The sequence below is a fragment of the Stegodyphus dumicola genome, chromosome X2 (assembly GCF_044657685.1).
Source record: "Stegodyphus dumicola isolate Sdum_Otavi_A_Nest chromosome X2, ASM4465768v1".
Taxonomy (NCBI): Eukaryota; Metazoa; Arthropoda; class Arachnida; order Araneae; family Eresidae; genus Stegodyphus; species Stegodyphus dumicola.
Genome location: NC_140781.1, coordinates 14,442,386 through 14,459,533, shown reverse-complemented (window position 1 = coordinate 14,459,533; position 17,148 = coordinate 14,442,386). Strand labels below are relative to the sequence as shown.

Genomic DNA, 17,148 nt, shown 5'->3' with positions numbered 1-17,148 from the left:
GTGATAAATCCACATCTGTGTTATATAATTATGATAACACAAAGTGATGATTACCTGTTGTTGTATGAGATAATCATTAATACAAAATTTCTAGTAAGTAGGAAACTTTGTAATCTTGTCAAATAGTGAATGAGTGGTGCTCAAATATTAACAAATATTTTGAATGAGTGGTGCTTTTAAAAAAAGTGAAATATTTGGAAACTCTGTTTTATTCATTCTCAATATTCAAATTTGTTAATATTTCCAAATAAAATAAAAAATTACACTCAGTATATTGAATTTATTCTAGTGACAATGAATTTTTTGAAGATGCTTGGCTGGCTAAAATCAAAACAGATACTGGCACAAATTGGAGATTAAAGGTAAAATATGTTTTGTGCATCATATGATTAGATTTTATGTAAGGTATTTAATGAAAATAATTTACCTCTTATAATTAAATTTTTACTTAAAAAAAAATTCTAATGGATAAGTACTCTTATGCCCCTGTATCTGTTGATTCAATTACAGCCGAAAACATCGCGGACGAAAACATCATGGATAACACAATGTGAGGCAAAAATGCCATACTACTAAACATTGTGGAGGAAAAGAAAGCAAAGAGAAAACGTCACAAATCTAAAACATCGTGGTACAAAATATCGTGGTCGCAAATAAAGTGGTTCAAAAACTTCGTAGTAAAAAATAAAGTACCTACAAATCATTGCATGACAACAACATCACACATATGCATTTTGAGGTTTTCAAAGTTGTAAATGCATTTTCAGATAATAATTTTAGAGCGCTAGAAGGAAAGTGGGAAAGAGGATGAAAATGTTAATGACATTCTTATGAATAAAGGGAAACAAAAGAAAATGTAATTTTCAATAAAATAATAACAGATAAACAAATGTGGAAGAACATAATTTTATAATTAACTAAGCAATTTTTATAGAGGTAACCTCATGCAGTTATTTATTTTCCTTTTCCTAAACCTTTTTAGAGTGAATTTTTCATGAAGAATTATCAGTAAAACTTTATTAAAAAAGATTATTTTATTGATAACCTTTGTTAATTAACTATGTAAATTTAAAATTCTATAAAATGCTATAGAGTTGTATTAATTTTCTACTCATTTTCAATTTTTAAACGCTTAAGTTTCCTTCTTAGTTTTTCAGCAAGTTTAGTTCATTGAAAGTATGAAATATGGAAGTAAAAATTCCTTATTGCGTTCCCAGATCATTATTCAAAAATGCACTTACAATTTTTAAAACCTGAAAAATGCATATGTGCGATATTATCGTCATGTGATGATTTGTAGATACAGTCAAAAGTCGTTAATTCGGGCACCCATAATCCGGAATGATCTATAATCTGGACATCAAAGCTACAAACTCTCTGTGCATGCATCGCATTGATGCATAGCATTTACGCGTGCGCGTAAGACCTTTACGGCTGCAAATATGCGTGTGCGCATGCGCGTAATACGTTTACGCATGCGCGTTTAATGTATAACTGTTGGTATAAGCTAAGCTAAAATTATCTAATTCAGTTAATGTTGCAGATTCCGTTGTTCCTTAATCTTCGAATTGGATCCGGCTTATTATTTTTTGCAGACTGTTAGAGCAATTTTATAAAAGTAAGCTTGAACTTTCGATTATGTCAAATAGAATTTCCGATATATATTTACTAATATGTAAAGGATCTACAAAGCAAAAGTATGTTTCGAAGTCCATTAAACAAAAAGTGGAATTGCTGCAAAAAATGGATAAAGGCATATCCTTTGTTTCTTAACCATTCCAAAATCTGTTTATCAATTTCACGCTGCTCAGTGGCGGGGGGGGGGGACGCCGCAGCTCGCAATGAATTGGAAGTTGATCTGTCAGCACTATCCTTATCTTCAGGGCAGCTGTTTTTATTTTATTTGGCTTATAATTCCTTACTAAATGTAATATTTCATCTTGATGTACTCCGTCTTTGATATGATTTAAATCAAGTTCCTCGTCATTATAATTCGCTTCCGATAGTTAAGAAAGTGACACAGAGGTTATTGAAAACGGAAAAAATTTCGATTCACAAATTAGTCGGTATTCTTGACACAGCAATTATAGGACTTGATCAGCGGAACTTTGTAACTAAACAAGAAATTATGTGTATTTAATAGAATTAAAGAGAAAGTATTATCACATGAAATGAAGCAACTTAAACAACTTACATTGAAAGAAATGTTTAATAAAGCAAACAAATAAATATTAAGCTTTTTCTTTTTGTAAATTTTGATACCCTTTAGATCATATTTGTTCTTTATTTCATAAATTACGGTTTCATTTTTTAAATTTTGTAATTTCTGCATGCCATCTTACCAGATTTAAACTGATTATCTATAATCCGGAAAAATCGATAATCCGGAATCGCCGAAGTCCCGACAAGTCCAGATTAATGACTTTGGACTGTACTTTATTTTTTACCATGATATTTTTGACGATGATATTTTTAAACTGCGATTTTTGAACCACTTTATTTTCACCCACGATATTTTGTACTATGATATTTTAGAACTGTGATGTTTTCTCTTTGCTTTCTTTTCTCCCACAATGTTTTGTACTACGATGTTTTCACCTAGCGTTGTTTTCTCCGAGATGTTTTTAGCAGATGCCGTTAAATCATGTGTCAGAATTTCATTTATCCATCGTTTAGTGCAGTTTTAAAATATTAAAGACATAACATTTGTACAACAAGACAAAATGGGCCATAAATTGCTGAAATATTGTAGCTCTAAAGCCCTCAGTGTTATTTTTCTCATAGCAATATTAATCTTGAGTTTAAGTATTTAAACAAGATTGGAACTGAAGTGTTATTGCTTATGTGTTGTATTGAGATGGTTATGGAAAGTGCAATTTTTATTAATCATCCCATGAAATAATATAATACTGTATAGTGTTATGGTATTTTTCATTGTTTTTGACTTTCTTGAGAATTGGACAAAAGCTTTAGAATATGCCATTTTTCTGCATTTAAATAAAGAGACTGAAGAAATACATTGGCTTCCAAAGGTTAAACACTCAATCCAAATTAGCAATTTTTAAAAGTGTAGGTGAATTTTAATAGCTGAAAATTGCTGCAGATGCAAATGGTTGTATGCAGTATTGTATGTTAAGGCCAATGGCAATTGGCTGTCTAAATATATGCTAATTATTTGAAGATATTTGAAGATGCTGGCACTCGGGGGTTTCAGAAAGTTCATTTTAATGCTTATATAAAGTGTTTATTACTTTTGTAGGATCATTTTTGATGATATTAATGTTTCTGTGGCTGAAAGAACATGAGTGGCAAATAACACTAATATGTTGATGTGGAAACACTTTCAAACACATCAGACAAGTCCAGACACCTGCGTCTGGTTGACAAAGGATTACCACTCTGTTCTGAATACTGGTATATTGGTGTAGTAATCAAGTGCAATTGACGAGCAACCTCTACAGCTGTTACAACATCACTTGGTGGGAAGTATCTGCCAGTACTATGCACTGAAGGCATGAAGGGACTGTATGCCCAAGATACACATTCACATTAGTTTTACATTCCACTGACTGCCAAATCCAGTGGGACAATATTAAAGTGGTATTGTCAACATCTCAGTTGGTCTGTCTCAGATTGGCACAATGTCTTGATCACAGCTGGCCTAAAAAGCATTCCTAATTATATACCCATGGGAGCTCTCGCCACAGACAGCAGATTTTATTATGAATTCTTTGTGTCACACCCATTGCTGAACTGGCTTCCCAGGGTCATCACTCCTGGAGGCACAGAGACAACTAAGGGTGGGGCAATTCATTTATGAACATTGGTTTGGCCATTGTACTAGCCCACTTGAATGGCCAACATCACTATCAATACTGCCATTTTGGCCAGTAGAACAGGGTATGTGTATTTTATGCTTCATAATAGATAAGAGACTCTACTACATGGTTTTTCAGCTTAAGCCAAAAACCTCAATGCGCATGCCCAAAGGCAGTTACTTTCTGTACAAAGACTTTTTCTCCTGGCAATCACAAAGGCATATCGAATACCCTCCCAAGTGCTTTAAATGTCATAGCAGGCATTCCACCAATCGCCATAACAATAGAACAAGAGGCAAAAAAATTTAAAGTAGCATGACTGTGCCAACCCAGCACATTCAATAATTCAGTGTACCATCCAACAGATTATGAAGAACATAAGCACAATTATAAATCTATGGCCAAACCATCCGAATGAATTCTTCAATAGACGTTTTCCCAATCCGAATCTACTTGTATGTGAATGGATCAAAAACTAAATTGGGTGTCAGAGGTGCCTTCTGTGCCTACAGGATTAATTTGCTCTTTAAAACTTGGCAGGCAAAGCTTAACAGCACAAATTCAGTATTTCAAGCTGAACTGTTAGCTATCAGAGAAGCTCTGAAATTTGCCAGGAAACGACAAGAAAGAAAGAAGTGTTATAATTTCTGACAATGCCTCAAGCCTACATGCAATAATCGAACTGAGTTGCTCGTCACTAGTAAGGGAAATTCAACGCTTACTGTCCTATTTCCCAGAGAATACCCATCCCAAGCTTAACTGGACACACACCCATGTGGGCACAATGGACAATGAAGCAGCCAGCTGACAAGAGATAGTGCAAACAGATAATTTGCCCTAGCCATCTCTCTGCCAATTCCATTATCACGTCTTAAATGAGGACTGGAATAGGACCTTTTGTCCTTTTGGAAAACTAACTGGACACGAGCTAACAGGCAGGAGGACATTTAACTTTCTCCTGGTGCCTTCAAGAGAATTAACCACTACAGACAGAGCAATGACATATTTCCTGACAGCACAGGCTGTTTCACTTCAGATTGCACCACACAGGTTCATGCATATGCAGCTCAACACATACCATTGATCACCATATGTTTGAGAGCGAAATCACCAAAGATCTACATTTCCGGCTGAAAATGCCCAAGTATGGCTGAAACAACTCCAAAAGAGTAAGCTACTACAAAACAAAACTCTCATAGACTACCTGGCAGTGAACTGTGAAAATCTAAAAGCACTCTAAATTTAAAAAAAAAAAAAAAAAAAAAAAAAAAAAAAGGCTCTCTACCTGGCAGTGAACTGTGAAAATCTAAAAGCACACTAAATTAAAAAAGAAAGAAAAAAAAAAAAAAACTCTCATCACAGATCTAGAACGGCTGAGTGGTGTTATAATGAATTTAATATTTTCTAGTCCCATCTTCAAGTGTCCTGTGCCAGTAACTGGTACAAAATGCCAAGGAGATATAAAGTGGTGCCCTATGTATAAGTGAACCACACAAACACATAAATTTCCAACTGTATACTCTGATTTCTAAATGTCACCTTCAGTTATCAGATGGACAGACTATACGTAAGTTAATTGTAAGCGAACCATAAGTGAATAACACGAGTGACTACTATGAATGTGACAAGCAAATATTACACAGGAACTTTGCAAATATGTGAACAGCACATGATGTACATTAATATACCCAGTTGATATTGCTCAGTATAATGCATCAGAATAACTTCTTATATCCTTTTTACCACCAATTTCTAGAGTAAATGTTCTCTGTAAACTCAGAATCACAATGCATAAAACATTGCTGAAATCCTCATTCAGCACAGTCAAAGTCTTGACAGGGTCTCTTTAATAACCACAGGTCAGAAATTCCCATCTTCCGAAGTATAAATTACACTACAAATTTTAATATTCTATAGAGATTTTTGGCTAGGCCTAGTGTCTCTAAAATGCTCCACCAATTGAGTACAGATGCTGTTAGTCATACAACAGGTGGTACAGCAACTCAGCTGGTGTTAAGTAAGTGTATTTTTTGCTCCCAGAACCAAGACTTTCAGAGTGTAGTACTAAGCCAGTGTGTTTAATGGCGGATGGTAAATCCCTGGAATAAGATGATTAGCACATAAGAATAAGGCACATAGAATTAGTCCTAGTTCTTCATTGAATGTCATACATTCAGAGGGGGCAGCATATCTGGTGTCGATTGGATTTACAGTGAGGTATTGTACCAAGATGCAGATCTTTAAATGCTTGAGGACCACCCTGCAGAGAATGAAGCGCAGCCACGAGACTGCCCCCTATGAAAAGAACGTTGCCGTCGGCCCACACATTTTCAGCAGTTAAGCCTACTTTTACGAGAAAATTCATATAGCATCAGCATTTTAATATAATGACCTCAATTTTTGAAGTTACGTACTTAATATACTAATTATTTACTACTAATATAATATTTACTACTAATATAATATTTACTACTACAGTCAAATACTGAAAATCCGGCGACTTGAAATCCGCCAACTTCTGAAATCCGCGTTGTGTCTTGGAATGTAAACATTCAGTTTATAGGTTCTGAAAACTGAAACGTTGAGTACGAAATATCGAAGAAAAAATACTTACCGAATAATAATGAGTCAAAACGAAAATACCAAATTATTGATAAAAAAAGTTAAAAAAAATAAGATAAAATAAATAAGTTTTTTCCCCTCTAATCAGCATCGAGGTAAAAAAGCAGACTATTCACTCAACTCTTTGTTCAAATTCACGATTCATGTTGTATTTTCTGAGCTTTGTTATTTCGTCGCACGAGATTGTTTAGTGCTGCCTTCTTTTTATATGGATATTTTGTGGATAAGTTAAGATTATTTTTAATTTCAGCCCTTTTTAATAGAATGATAGATAAGAAACGCACTCGTGATTTTACTGCTTGCAACATTGAAAAACGTAAACACGTTGCATTGACGGTAACGCAAAAAGTGCAAATTCTGCAAAAGATGGAAGCAGGTGCTACTCCTCGATTTATAGCAGAATGTTATGGAATTGAAGCACGATTGTGTATGATATACCAAAAAATAAAGAAAAGCTGTTGAAATTTTACAGCAACAGGGATTCTAAAACCGGAAATCTTTGCATGAGGCAAAATCGGCAAACCTCGATGCTGTGTACATATAATACAATGAATAATATAATCAGTTTATATATGTAATAATAATTTAATGCATATAATAAATTATTGCAATAATGTATATCATAATTTAATTAAATGTATGTAATACGCCTTATTCGTTTTGCGCTTTTAGTCCGAATATTATGCTTTATCTTTTCTGTCCTGAAATCCGCAAAATCCTAAAATCCGCACAACTTCTGGTCCCAAGCTTTGCAGATTTCTGGAATTCTTCTGTGATATGTATTTTTATAGCGCATATCACATTAATAGAAATATGTGAAACATACGAAATATTAAAATTATAACTATAAGCATGAAAACAATACTGTACACATGAAAACAAAATTACGAATACGAAATGTAAAAGAAGATTAAGCGATAATTATCTGAAGGTAATTAAATTCCAATTTAATAATTCTGCTGTGTGTGGAATAATTCAAAACGAGAATCGACACACAGGACAATGACCGCTTTTTTCACTGAGCATATGCCGAGCAAGTAAGATGCATCATGAAAGCTGATATGTTCCCCTTTTGTAATAATGCTGTGAAGTTACTTTTTAGTCCATGTTAAGTTGTAAAATAGATATGAAAAAGGACAACTGATCTGAGTTTTTCCATCGCGGAAGTTCGGCGACGTTACACCCGCTGTAGTCAGCTAGATGCATTTTCTCATGTTCTCTCTCTCTCTCAAAAAAAAAAAAAAAAAAAAAAAAAAAAAAAAAAAAACTTTGTGCTGGATGCATTTTTGAATATTCTAATAACAAGTCTGCAAAGAATAAAAATGAAGGGGGGGACTCCTAACGAAATAAACAAACATGCCAGTGTCCTTTTAACTTAAAGAGCTGTGATTCCAAGTTTGTTTACATCGATAAATCTATCAAAAACAGAAGCACAGAACAGAAACTGATGCTCATACATGAAGGTCAAAAGCTACATGACTTAATGTGAAAACTGTTACCATTTTGCACCATCTACTGGCATTTAAAAATTAAAAAAAATCATTCCATTTTCTAGTTACCTATGCACGACACTGGGCTGAAGAGATGGATTGGAGCTCTTCGCGTATACACGATGCTGGGTGTTGCATTACGCTGTTGTGTTGTGCATATGCGATGCTGGTCCTGCTCGGGTTAAAGGTGGTTTGTGACAGTTACATGGTATTGTGGTGAAATCTTACACCCCATTGTTAAGACTATGCTGTAGCAGTTGGTCCTAATTTCCTCCTCATGGATGATAATGCCTACCCTCATCGAGCCAACATCGTTAAAGAGACCTGGATATTGAAGGCATTTTTTGTATGGAATCTTAATTCCACTGAAAATCATTGAGATGACCTCGGGCAGGTAGTCTTAGCATGTTTGCCTACTCCAGCCAGTTTTTAACAGATGGAAACTGCTCTAATGTAGGAATGGCCATTGTTAGCATCTGCAGTGTTTGATGACCTCACTGAAAGCATAGACAAATGCTGTAAAGTTTGTGTGAAGGTCCGGGCTGATCATGTATCTTAATAATGTAAGTTGTGTTTGTTTTTAGCTTTAACATCAATTTGTTAGTGGCCCAAATGTGACATCATCATGTAATTTTCAGAAGTTAAATATTGTTTTCATTTTTGCATAATGATTGTTTTCTTTCATGCATAAGCTTATTTGCCATCTTCGTGTGCAGTTTGGTGTAATCAAAGCTTTACTTTCCACTTTATTTTATTTTATTTTTACTATCACATGCTTAACTTTTGGAAACCAGATTATAATGTAAATATACCATCATATAATGTGTTTTATTATTACCTTTTAATGTTAGTAATAACTTACTATAGAAAATTTATTGCTAACATTTTTTATTCCCTAAGGAACTGAAATTGTGCTAATAAAGGTTCTTCCTAAAAGTTAGTTATATTTTTCTCTAGGGGATAAATTTTTCCCTTTCATTTAAATTTACAACAATCTGAGCTAATTTGTTTAATCTGATTTCATATTTTATACTTGTTTGTTTCTCTTCTCATAATGTTGGCCTCTTCCTATGAGTCTAAGTATTCTGAGCCAGGTGTTTCAAAGTGGCAGTGGATGAAATGTGTGTCTTGAGCATCATGCGAATATTAAGTTTTGTGCGTGGTCGAAATTCCAGTGAAGATACTTAAACAATCGCAATAGCAATATCATTTTTATGTACACTGGCCATCAAAATTAAAGGGTACTTACTAAGTTAATGTGGCAACCAATGCCTAATGCTGTAATTACTTATGTTAATTGAACACAAAATTGCACCTCTTCCCATATATTAGCATGCAAAATATGCAAATTCAGTGATTAACAGTTTGGTGCGCAGTGGATACGCATGTTGGAATTCCAGTCTGTAGTGTTGTTTAAAGTGAATGTGGTTTTTGAGAGTATTCAGTAGTTATGGCTGAAAGATATCATTTAAGTAAAGGTCAAAAGTGGTGAATAATTGGTAGAATTGAGGGAGGACAAACACAAATGGAGGACACCCAAGATTTGAATATCCCTCAAAGTGTCATATCAAGAGTTTGGAGCTGCTTTAAGCACTGGATCAGTTGATAGACAGCCTAGCAACATCTGCATCAGAAGACTGTTTTCTTTCATCGTTGGAAACCACAAAGTGACAAGAGATTTGGTTGTATACTTTCAAGCTTCCGCAGAAACTGGAATTAGCTGTTCTGCTACACAAATGCTTAATGAGGTTGGACTGTATGTGAGAAAACAAATGGTTTGTGTCTTACTCATTCCAGCTTCCAGAGGGGCCCTTTTAAACTGGTGCTGTCACCATGTTCAGTAGAGCCGAGATAACTGTTCCCAAGTGTTGTTTACTGACAAGTCCAGATATAGTCTAAACAATGATTCTAGACATGTTTTAATCTGAAGAGAGGAAGGAATATGCAACTTGACTTCCCATGTCCATGAAATAGCCCCTTTCCATGACCACTGTTTAAAGGTTTGGGGAAACATAACAAAAGGAACCGCTATTTGCATGTCTTTCAAGGAGTTTCTATATCTGCTTGGAGATACATTAGCGAGGTATTTTAACCCCAAGTTAGACTGTTTAGGGTTGTTGTTGGCCTAGAGTTTTTCCTAATGGATCACAGTGCTCGGTGTTATTGAGATATGTTTTGTCGGAATACTTGCGAACAGAAGATATCATTCGAATGCATTTTTCCACCTTACTCACCTGACCTGTACTCAATTGAGCATGTGTGGGATGCCTTAGGGCACTGAATTTTAGCATGCCAAATTCCTTGCCAGACCCTCTGCAGGAGCTGAAAAGTGCACATCTAGAAGCATAGCATGCGATTCCACGAGACTTGATCAAGACTTTGGTAAAGTCTATGAAATCAAGATGTGAGGTATGCATATCTGTCAGATGTCCAAGAAAATTTTTCTCCAAGAAGTGAATTAATTTTCCCACCTTTTTCCAGTTTGCTTAAATTTGGTTTTAATTTCAATATTTTTCGAATAATCAACTGTCAGACTTTTTAATTTATGTTAACTAATGCTTTTGTACTAATTTCTATTAATAATTTTTAATTAAGTATCAGTTATGTTTTATTGCTAAACAAAATATATGTCAGTCTCTAATAAATCAGACGGGATTGAATTTAAAGTAATAAACAGAGAGCGTTTTTCCACACAACGTTTATTGACAAATACCAAAGACGATCTGATACACATACATAATTATGTCATCACAGTTTCTTTTTACAAATAAGCACTACTGCCATCTATTGGCGATCGGATGATATATAGTCATAAACTTATATTTAACACCCGATCCCCCCATGCATCCGTAAACGGATGCATAAATTTTACTGAACTTCAAGATTATAAAGTATTTCAATTGTTCTTCTAACATTGCTCTTATCCAACAGAATCTTAGAAGATCTTATTCTACCATCTCTTCCATGAAATAATTCCTTAATCCTACCTAACTTCCAAGTACAGCATTTCACATTTTCTTCTCATACAAGTACAACATCATTAATTTTAAACATGGGAGAATTATTTGGAGTTTTTGAAAACATGACTGATCTTAATTCTAACAAATATTCTTTATAAAAACTTTTCCAAAAAATGCTCTAATAGTAATTGCCTATGCTTCCATCTCTTAATCAACTGAGATCTTGTAGATTCTAGTTTAGATTCAGGAGAAGGTAAAACAGTTAATCTAGATCCAGTTATAAAATGAGATAGTGAAAGAGGATCAGGTGCATTTGGTTCATTGTGTACATAGGTTATAGGTCTAGAATTAATAACAGCTTCAACTAAAACAGTATACACTTCTTCATGATATAAAGAAGCTTTACCTAAGATACATTTTAAACAAGTTTTTGCCAAACAAGATCTTGCCAAACGTTCCCAGAATCCGCCCCACCAAGGAGCACCTTCTACAATAAATTTCCTTCAACCTCATTTTCCCAAGGAAATTTAGAACCTTTTCATCTTTGCACAATTTATATAAATATTTTAATCACAATCAGCAGTGTTAAGTCTTAGCGTGATCAGAATAAATAACTCTACACATACCTCTACGTGCAAAAAATCTACACAATGCTTGAATAAAATACTCTGTACTTACATTTGATAACAATTCTAAATGGACTCCTTGAGTCACTGCACAAGTAAACAATGAAATATACACATTTGTACCATCTTTTAAATACAAAGTGTTAGCAAAATCTAGGCCACTTAACCTCAAATGGTTGAGCTTTCTCCACTCGGTCATCAGGAAGAGGAGCTGATCTCATGTCTAGCTTTAGCATTATATTTTTTACAAAATCTACAATCATGTAATGCAGATTTTACAAAATGTCTAACTTTTGAAATCCAAAATTTCTCTCTTACTTGCACTCGACGAGTGTTTCATTTACTCCACTATGAAGTACCTTTTCACGACAGTTTAAAGTAATTAAACGAGAAAAATAATTATTTGGTAATATTAGAGGTTGAATTTCATCAACATTTAATGATGATTTTACTAATCTACTTCCAACTCTTATACAACCTTTTTCGTTCATTACTGGATTTAATCCAAACAATTTGAATTTTAAGACAATTTTTTTTTTTCACATTTAAAATCATTCAACTCTGGAAGGAAAAAAAAAAAAAAAAAAAACCTCGCCTTGTGATAAGTTAATCCAATAACTCATAGCATTACATATTTCATTTTTGGTCACAGGACCAATAAATTAGTAGTGAATCTAAATATATATGTGACTCTTAAAAGTTTTCTTAAGTCACAAAGTTCTCTATTTTTAACACAGGTTGTAAAAGTTGAACACTGCTGGTAACTTCAGTCACAACTCTTTCTTCAACACTACCTACTGTGTTACAATGCTCGTTCACTGTGGGCCGATTTATTTCATCTTGATGAAGCCATGTAGGTCCGTGCGACCGCATTCGATCTACTACAAGCTCACTCACTTTAACACCACATGTAATTTTGTCAGCAGGATTATCTGATCCAGGACATTAACCTATTTCTAGTTGATGCATGATGTGTACACACACTTCCTGCCAAAAAGCCAGGTGCTTGCTCAAAGCATTTGATGCAAATGGCCAAACTCATTAATTTTAGTGCCTCACCATAAAGAACATTATCCATGTGCAGTGACATACTGTAGCTAGGGCCAAAGAAAAAGACTTCTGACTTTAGTTCCACCTCTTCAAAGGTTAGTCATAGCCATCTTAAAAGAATCATTGGGGCCCTAGGCTTTTATATTGTTGTGCTGTCTTTTTGTACTGCTTTGTCTCAAGAAAGCAATAAATGGACCAAAACATGGGCCCCTATGCTCACAGGGCCTTCATGCTTGGCCCATATTTAAGACAGCAGATGTAGGTGGCAAGGGATTGCTGCCTAATGGAGTCAGCGCCATAAGCAAGTTGTTCATGGTTTGGCAAAACAATAACATTCATCAGGGGTCTTTACTGTTATTGTTTCTTTTTGAATTCACTTATTAGTGTTATTTTTGGGTGGTTACTTTTGTCAAGCGGTCTTGTGAATGTTTCTGTCAAGGTGAGCAATGGCTGATTTGCAAAAAAAAAAACTATTTTGAAGGTCACTATTTTGAAAGCAAATTAGTGAAAAGACATCAAAATTCCCCCTTTATAGTGTGCAGAATAAAAAATTAGATTGACTAAGATAAATTTGCAATGAAATAACAAATGACCGCTCTAAGACAATATGTTTAAGACATTTACCATTAATTTATCTTAAATAGTTACATTTTTTTCATGTCATTAAATCTCTCCCTTCCTTTTACATATTTATTGTTTTTGTGCTGCATTCTGTAGTTTTGATTATTCTATAGTAACAGTTTCATCAGTTTTACATTAGCTGATATCAATGCTTGTAGCCAGGGCTTAATTTCTAAAATTAGAAGTGGGGGAGCCCTATGGAAGACCGTCAGCAAAGAGGAACAAGAGTAAATAAATAAATAAAATGACTATTAAACTCGTTAATAATTTTAAAATTAAATAGTTAATTATTATCAAATTAATTAATAGGTATTTAATTAATGTTTATAAATTGTTATTTAATCAATAATTATTATATAATTAAAATTAAATGTAAAGAGATAAATTAAAATTTAATAAGCTATTTTTAATATAATTTTATTGCTAAAAATAAAATTTTCGAGATGAAATTTCTATCAAAATTTTTATTCATTTACATAAAAGAAGTGCTGCAATTTTCTTATTTAGGGCTCCGGTGTGCTCCAGCTAGAATTATGATTTATTACAAAAACTAAGAAGCATAGTAGCCGGGCTCTGGAACAATATAAGCTCTGGTCGCAGGGGGGGGGGGGAAAGTTCTTTAATCATCATAAAAATTAAATATACTTAAAATATAGCTGATGAAAATTAAGATAATGCTAAAAAGAGGCCAAAACTGAATGAGGGTATGAGTGGGTGGAAACAAAAAATGAGGGGAATCTTGGTGAGAGAGAACATTTCTTTGACCGCGGCTCTTTGCTGATATAATTATAGCCATCAAGTGGATGTGTGTCAGGGGTAAAATGAGTTCTGAATCTGACTCCTAAGGATGAATGCAAAGTTGCTGGTTACACTTTTCGCCCCCACATATTTGGTTACATTAGTGGATACTGTTTGAAGACGACGTATAGGATGTGATTAAGCAGTTTATCTCAGTATTTCACTCATATTGTACGCACTGTCACTTAACGCACATTTAAGAACACAAATTTTCCTTCTTGCAAGGATAACTATTTGTAACCATCGTACACTAGATACGATGGCATGGCGAGAATTTCACACGTTCCTAAACAAACTCCCCCAAATTTATTGCTCTTCTTAAAGGGAAAGGTTTCTGCATGTGTGTGAGGGGACTTTACTTGAACTTCTCATGAGCTCGTATTTCTAGGGAAATAGAGTATTGCAAGATCTGCTTATTGTTAAATTAAAATGTTAGGGATTCAATTTTTTTTCCTTGAAATTGTGGCTCAGTTTTATAAAAAGAAGTACCGGAGCTCATCTTATTTAGGGCTCCGGTGCGCTCCGGCTAGAATTGTAATTTATCTTAAAAATTCAGAAGTACCGGAGCCGGGCTCCACCGCAATTTAAGCACTGGTTGTAGCAGCATCATGGCTACTGGTGCCTCGGATAATTTCCAGAATCCCCGATGTCCTGTCTGGTCTTGAATTCTGTTGTAGAGATTTCTGACTTTAAAAATGGACTGTCCACTATAAAAAAATTAAGTTTTCTGTATTAATAAGGACATGTTACTTGTATAATATTTTTCTTTCAGATTTATTTTGTATGAATAATAATTTTTGCTTATTATAAAAGTTGTTCAGATGATTTTCCGAACTTAATCAGCATTTGTTGCAGTGATAATCAACAATATAATGACACAAATACCCCTTTAAATATTTTAATTTGCAATTTTTTTAAAGGCCAGTAATTTGAAGAAGATTTTGAAAGGAATTCTGGATTACTACAGTGAGGTAAGGAATTTAACTCTGGACTCTGCTTTTGTTACATGATCTTGGTTCATAAATTCAATCTTAAATTTATTAGCTGTTTATTCTTTATATGCCCTTTTATTAGCTAAAAGTGTTTCAGATTTTTATTTAATAATTTGTAAGATTTTCTGTTTGGAATATTTAGTTACTTGCAAAGTTTGAGATCTGATTGAAATATTTAGTTATTTGCAACGCTTGCTGGTTTGAGATAAATTTTTCTTAAAAATGTTTTAATTAATGTGAGAATCTAAGTTGTGCAATTGCTGTGGATTATATAGCAATGTATTTCTGTTATAAGAAAATTGATAGCTATTAAAAATAAACTGAAGAGGTCACAAAAATAAAAATAAACTCAAAACCTTCACATCACTGTCTGAAGAAATGGTTGTAAAAAATGTGAAAAAAAAATGTAACATACAAACTTTTTATATGAATGGTTGAATTGAGAATATTTTTCCAAAGTAAGAAGCAAAAGAATCATTTTTCAATATCAAGATGGCTGGATGGACTTGGCTGGGATGGAAATGTTATACATAAAATTTATTCGTAATTATATTACTTTTGTTACAAAAATGTGTTGACTAAACTGCCATTTTTCTAGCTGTTCAGCGATTTGTGTGGAACTCTCATAACCATTTATTTTTAACCATAGTCATCAGGCATCTGGAAACTGTTGTTAATGATATGACATGTTCTGTAAATGTTGATGTTTGTTAACTTTCTGCCTTAGCTATACCATGCCACAAAAAAGCTGAATAACCAGCTCTTGATGGATGGTAATTGTCCCTTGCATCACTCAGACAGTTTTGTCACTGTACTGGTATCCTGTGCTTTATTGGCAGCTATTTCAGATGTATTATGTCCTGTTCATGAAACATCAATCAGATAAGTTATGTCCTGTTCATGAAAAATTGAATTCATGAAAAATCAATCTTGCACTTCCTGCATCATGTCATAATGTGATTCGGAACTATGTGGGAAGTAGATGACTGCATGATGCTTGCTCAATACTTAATCCTGAATCAAATGTTATGTATCATGCATTTTCATTTATATCTTAAGTTATGCAGGGAAAGTTTATAATTTATACTGACACTAGAAGCTTTAGAAACATTTTCTGATACGTAAAATCCTGTAGTATTTGAAGTTTCATGGCTATATCTAAATTTAAGAAACTGTGGGTTTAGCTATGTTTAGTTTTTGAAGACCCTCATTTTTCAAAGAAATCTTCCAGATTTTTTTACGATAGGATATAAAAGGAATTATTTGAAAAGAAATTTCTACGTTATTTTCTTGGCTGTGTGCTAATCTCCTTATTCTATATTAGTTTTAAATTTTTATCTTGAAATCTTGCCTAAAATCAAATGGTGAACATCAGGTGTGCCCATAGTGGGCTTACTGAGAGACTAAGACTAGACCAAGAACTGAATCTATGTTTCTCCGCAGCTCTCCGGTCAGTTCATTGACAATAGAAAGGTTGGTCCACATCTGTGTTTCGTTTCCTGTTTTTCTTTTTCTTTTCTTTCTTTTCTTTTTCTTTTTTTTTGGGGGGGGAAGGGAGGTTTGGTTATCAACTAAGAAATTGTTGGGGGGATTTTCTGAAGGTCAGGGGTAATTTTATCAGTTAGTTGTTTGATTTTTTTTTCTCTTTCACTTTCGTTCAAAGTTTTGTTAGAGCTACTCTTTGATAGTTTTGAGTTGTAGACATTTATTTAATTTTTTTTAATAGATTAAAATTTCTAATTGTAGATATAGTATTAGTTTTTTTCCGTATTTTAAATTATTTTCCAGATACATCGGAGAGGGCTGACCATTTCTGAATCTCTGAAAGTGCTACACGAATTGCTTTCAGGTAGTGAATCTGATATGGATCCCGGTACATGTGCAAAACATGCAATATTGGTTTGTGCTTTTTCAAAGGTGGTGTCACTTTCTTCGAAAAGTACCACCATGAAAAAAATAGAGGAAAGGGTAAATAAGAAATGTAAATAATGTAAATGTCATATACTCCCTTTTTTCCATTCATATGCATGTAATCATCATATAACCAAGAAGAGCTTTTTTAGGGGGGGTGTAGAGTAGCAGTCCTCCCCGTGGCTCACCATGGGCAATGCTAAATCTGCTACGGTATTCAGAATCTATCGTTTTTAATCATAGGCAAAATCTCTTACTCT

The 17,148-nt window shown here is 33.9% G+C and overlaps 1 protein-coding gene across 3 annotated transcripts in view; it reads left to right on the top strand.

The window, feature by feature from the left end:
* The window catches only part of hook (hook microtubule tethering protein), a 227,166-nt gene that overhangs the window by 28,061 nt on the left and 181,957 nt on the right, over nt 1–17,148 (top strand). For 2 of the 3 annotated variants that reach the window (XM_085809576.1, XM_085809575.1), the window contains exons 3-4: nt 290–362; nt 14,906–14,956. In XM_085809576.1, the coding sequence (XP_085665702.1) occupies nt 290–362; nt 14,906–14,956 (124 nt within the window). The remainder of the gene's footprint in view (nt 1–289; nt 363–14,905; nt 14,957–17,148) is intronic. The other variant, XM_085809577.1, reaches the window with a different exon arrangement.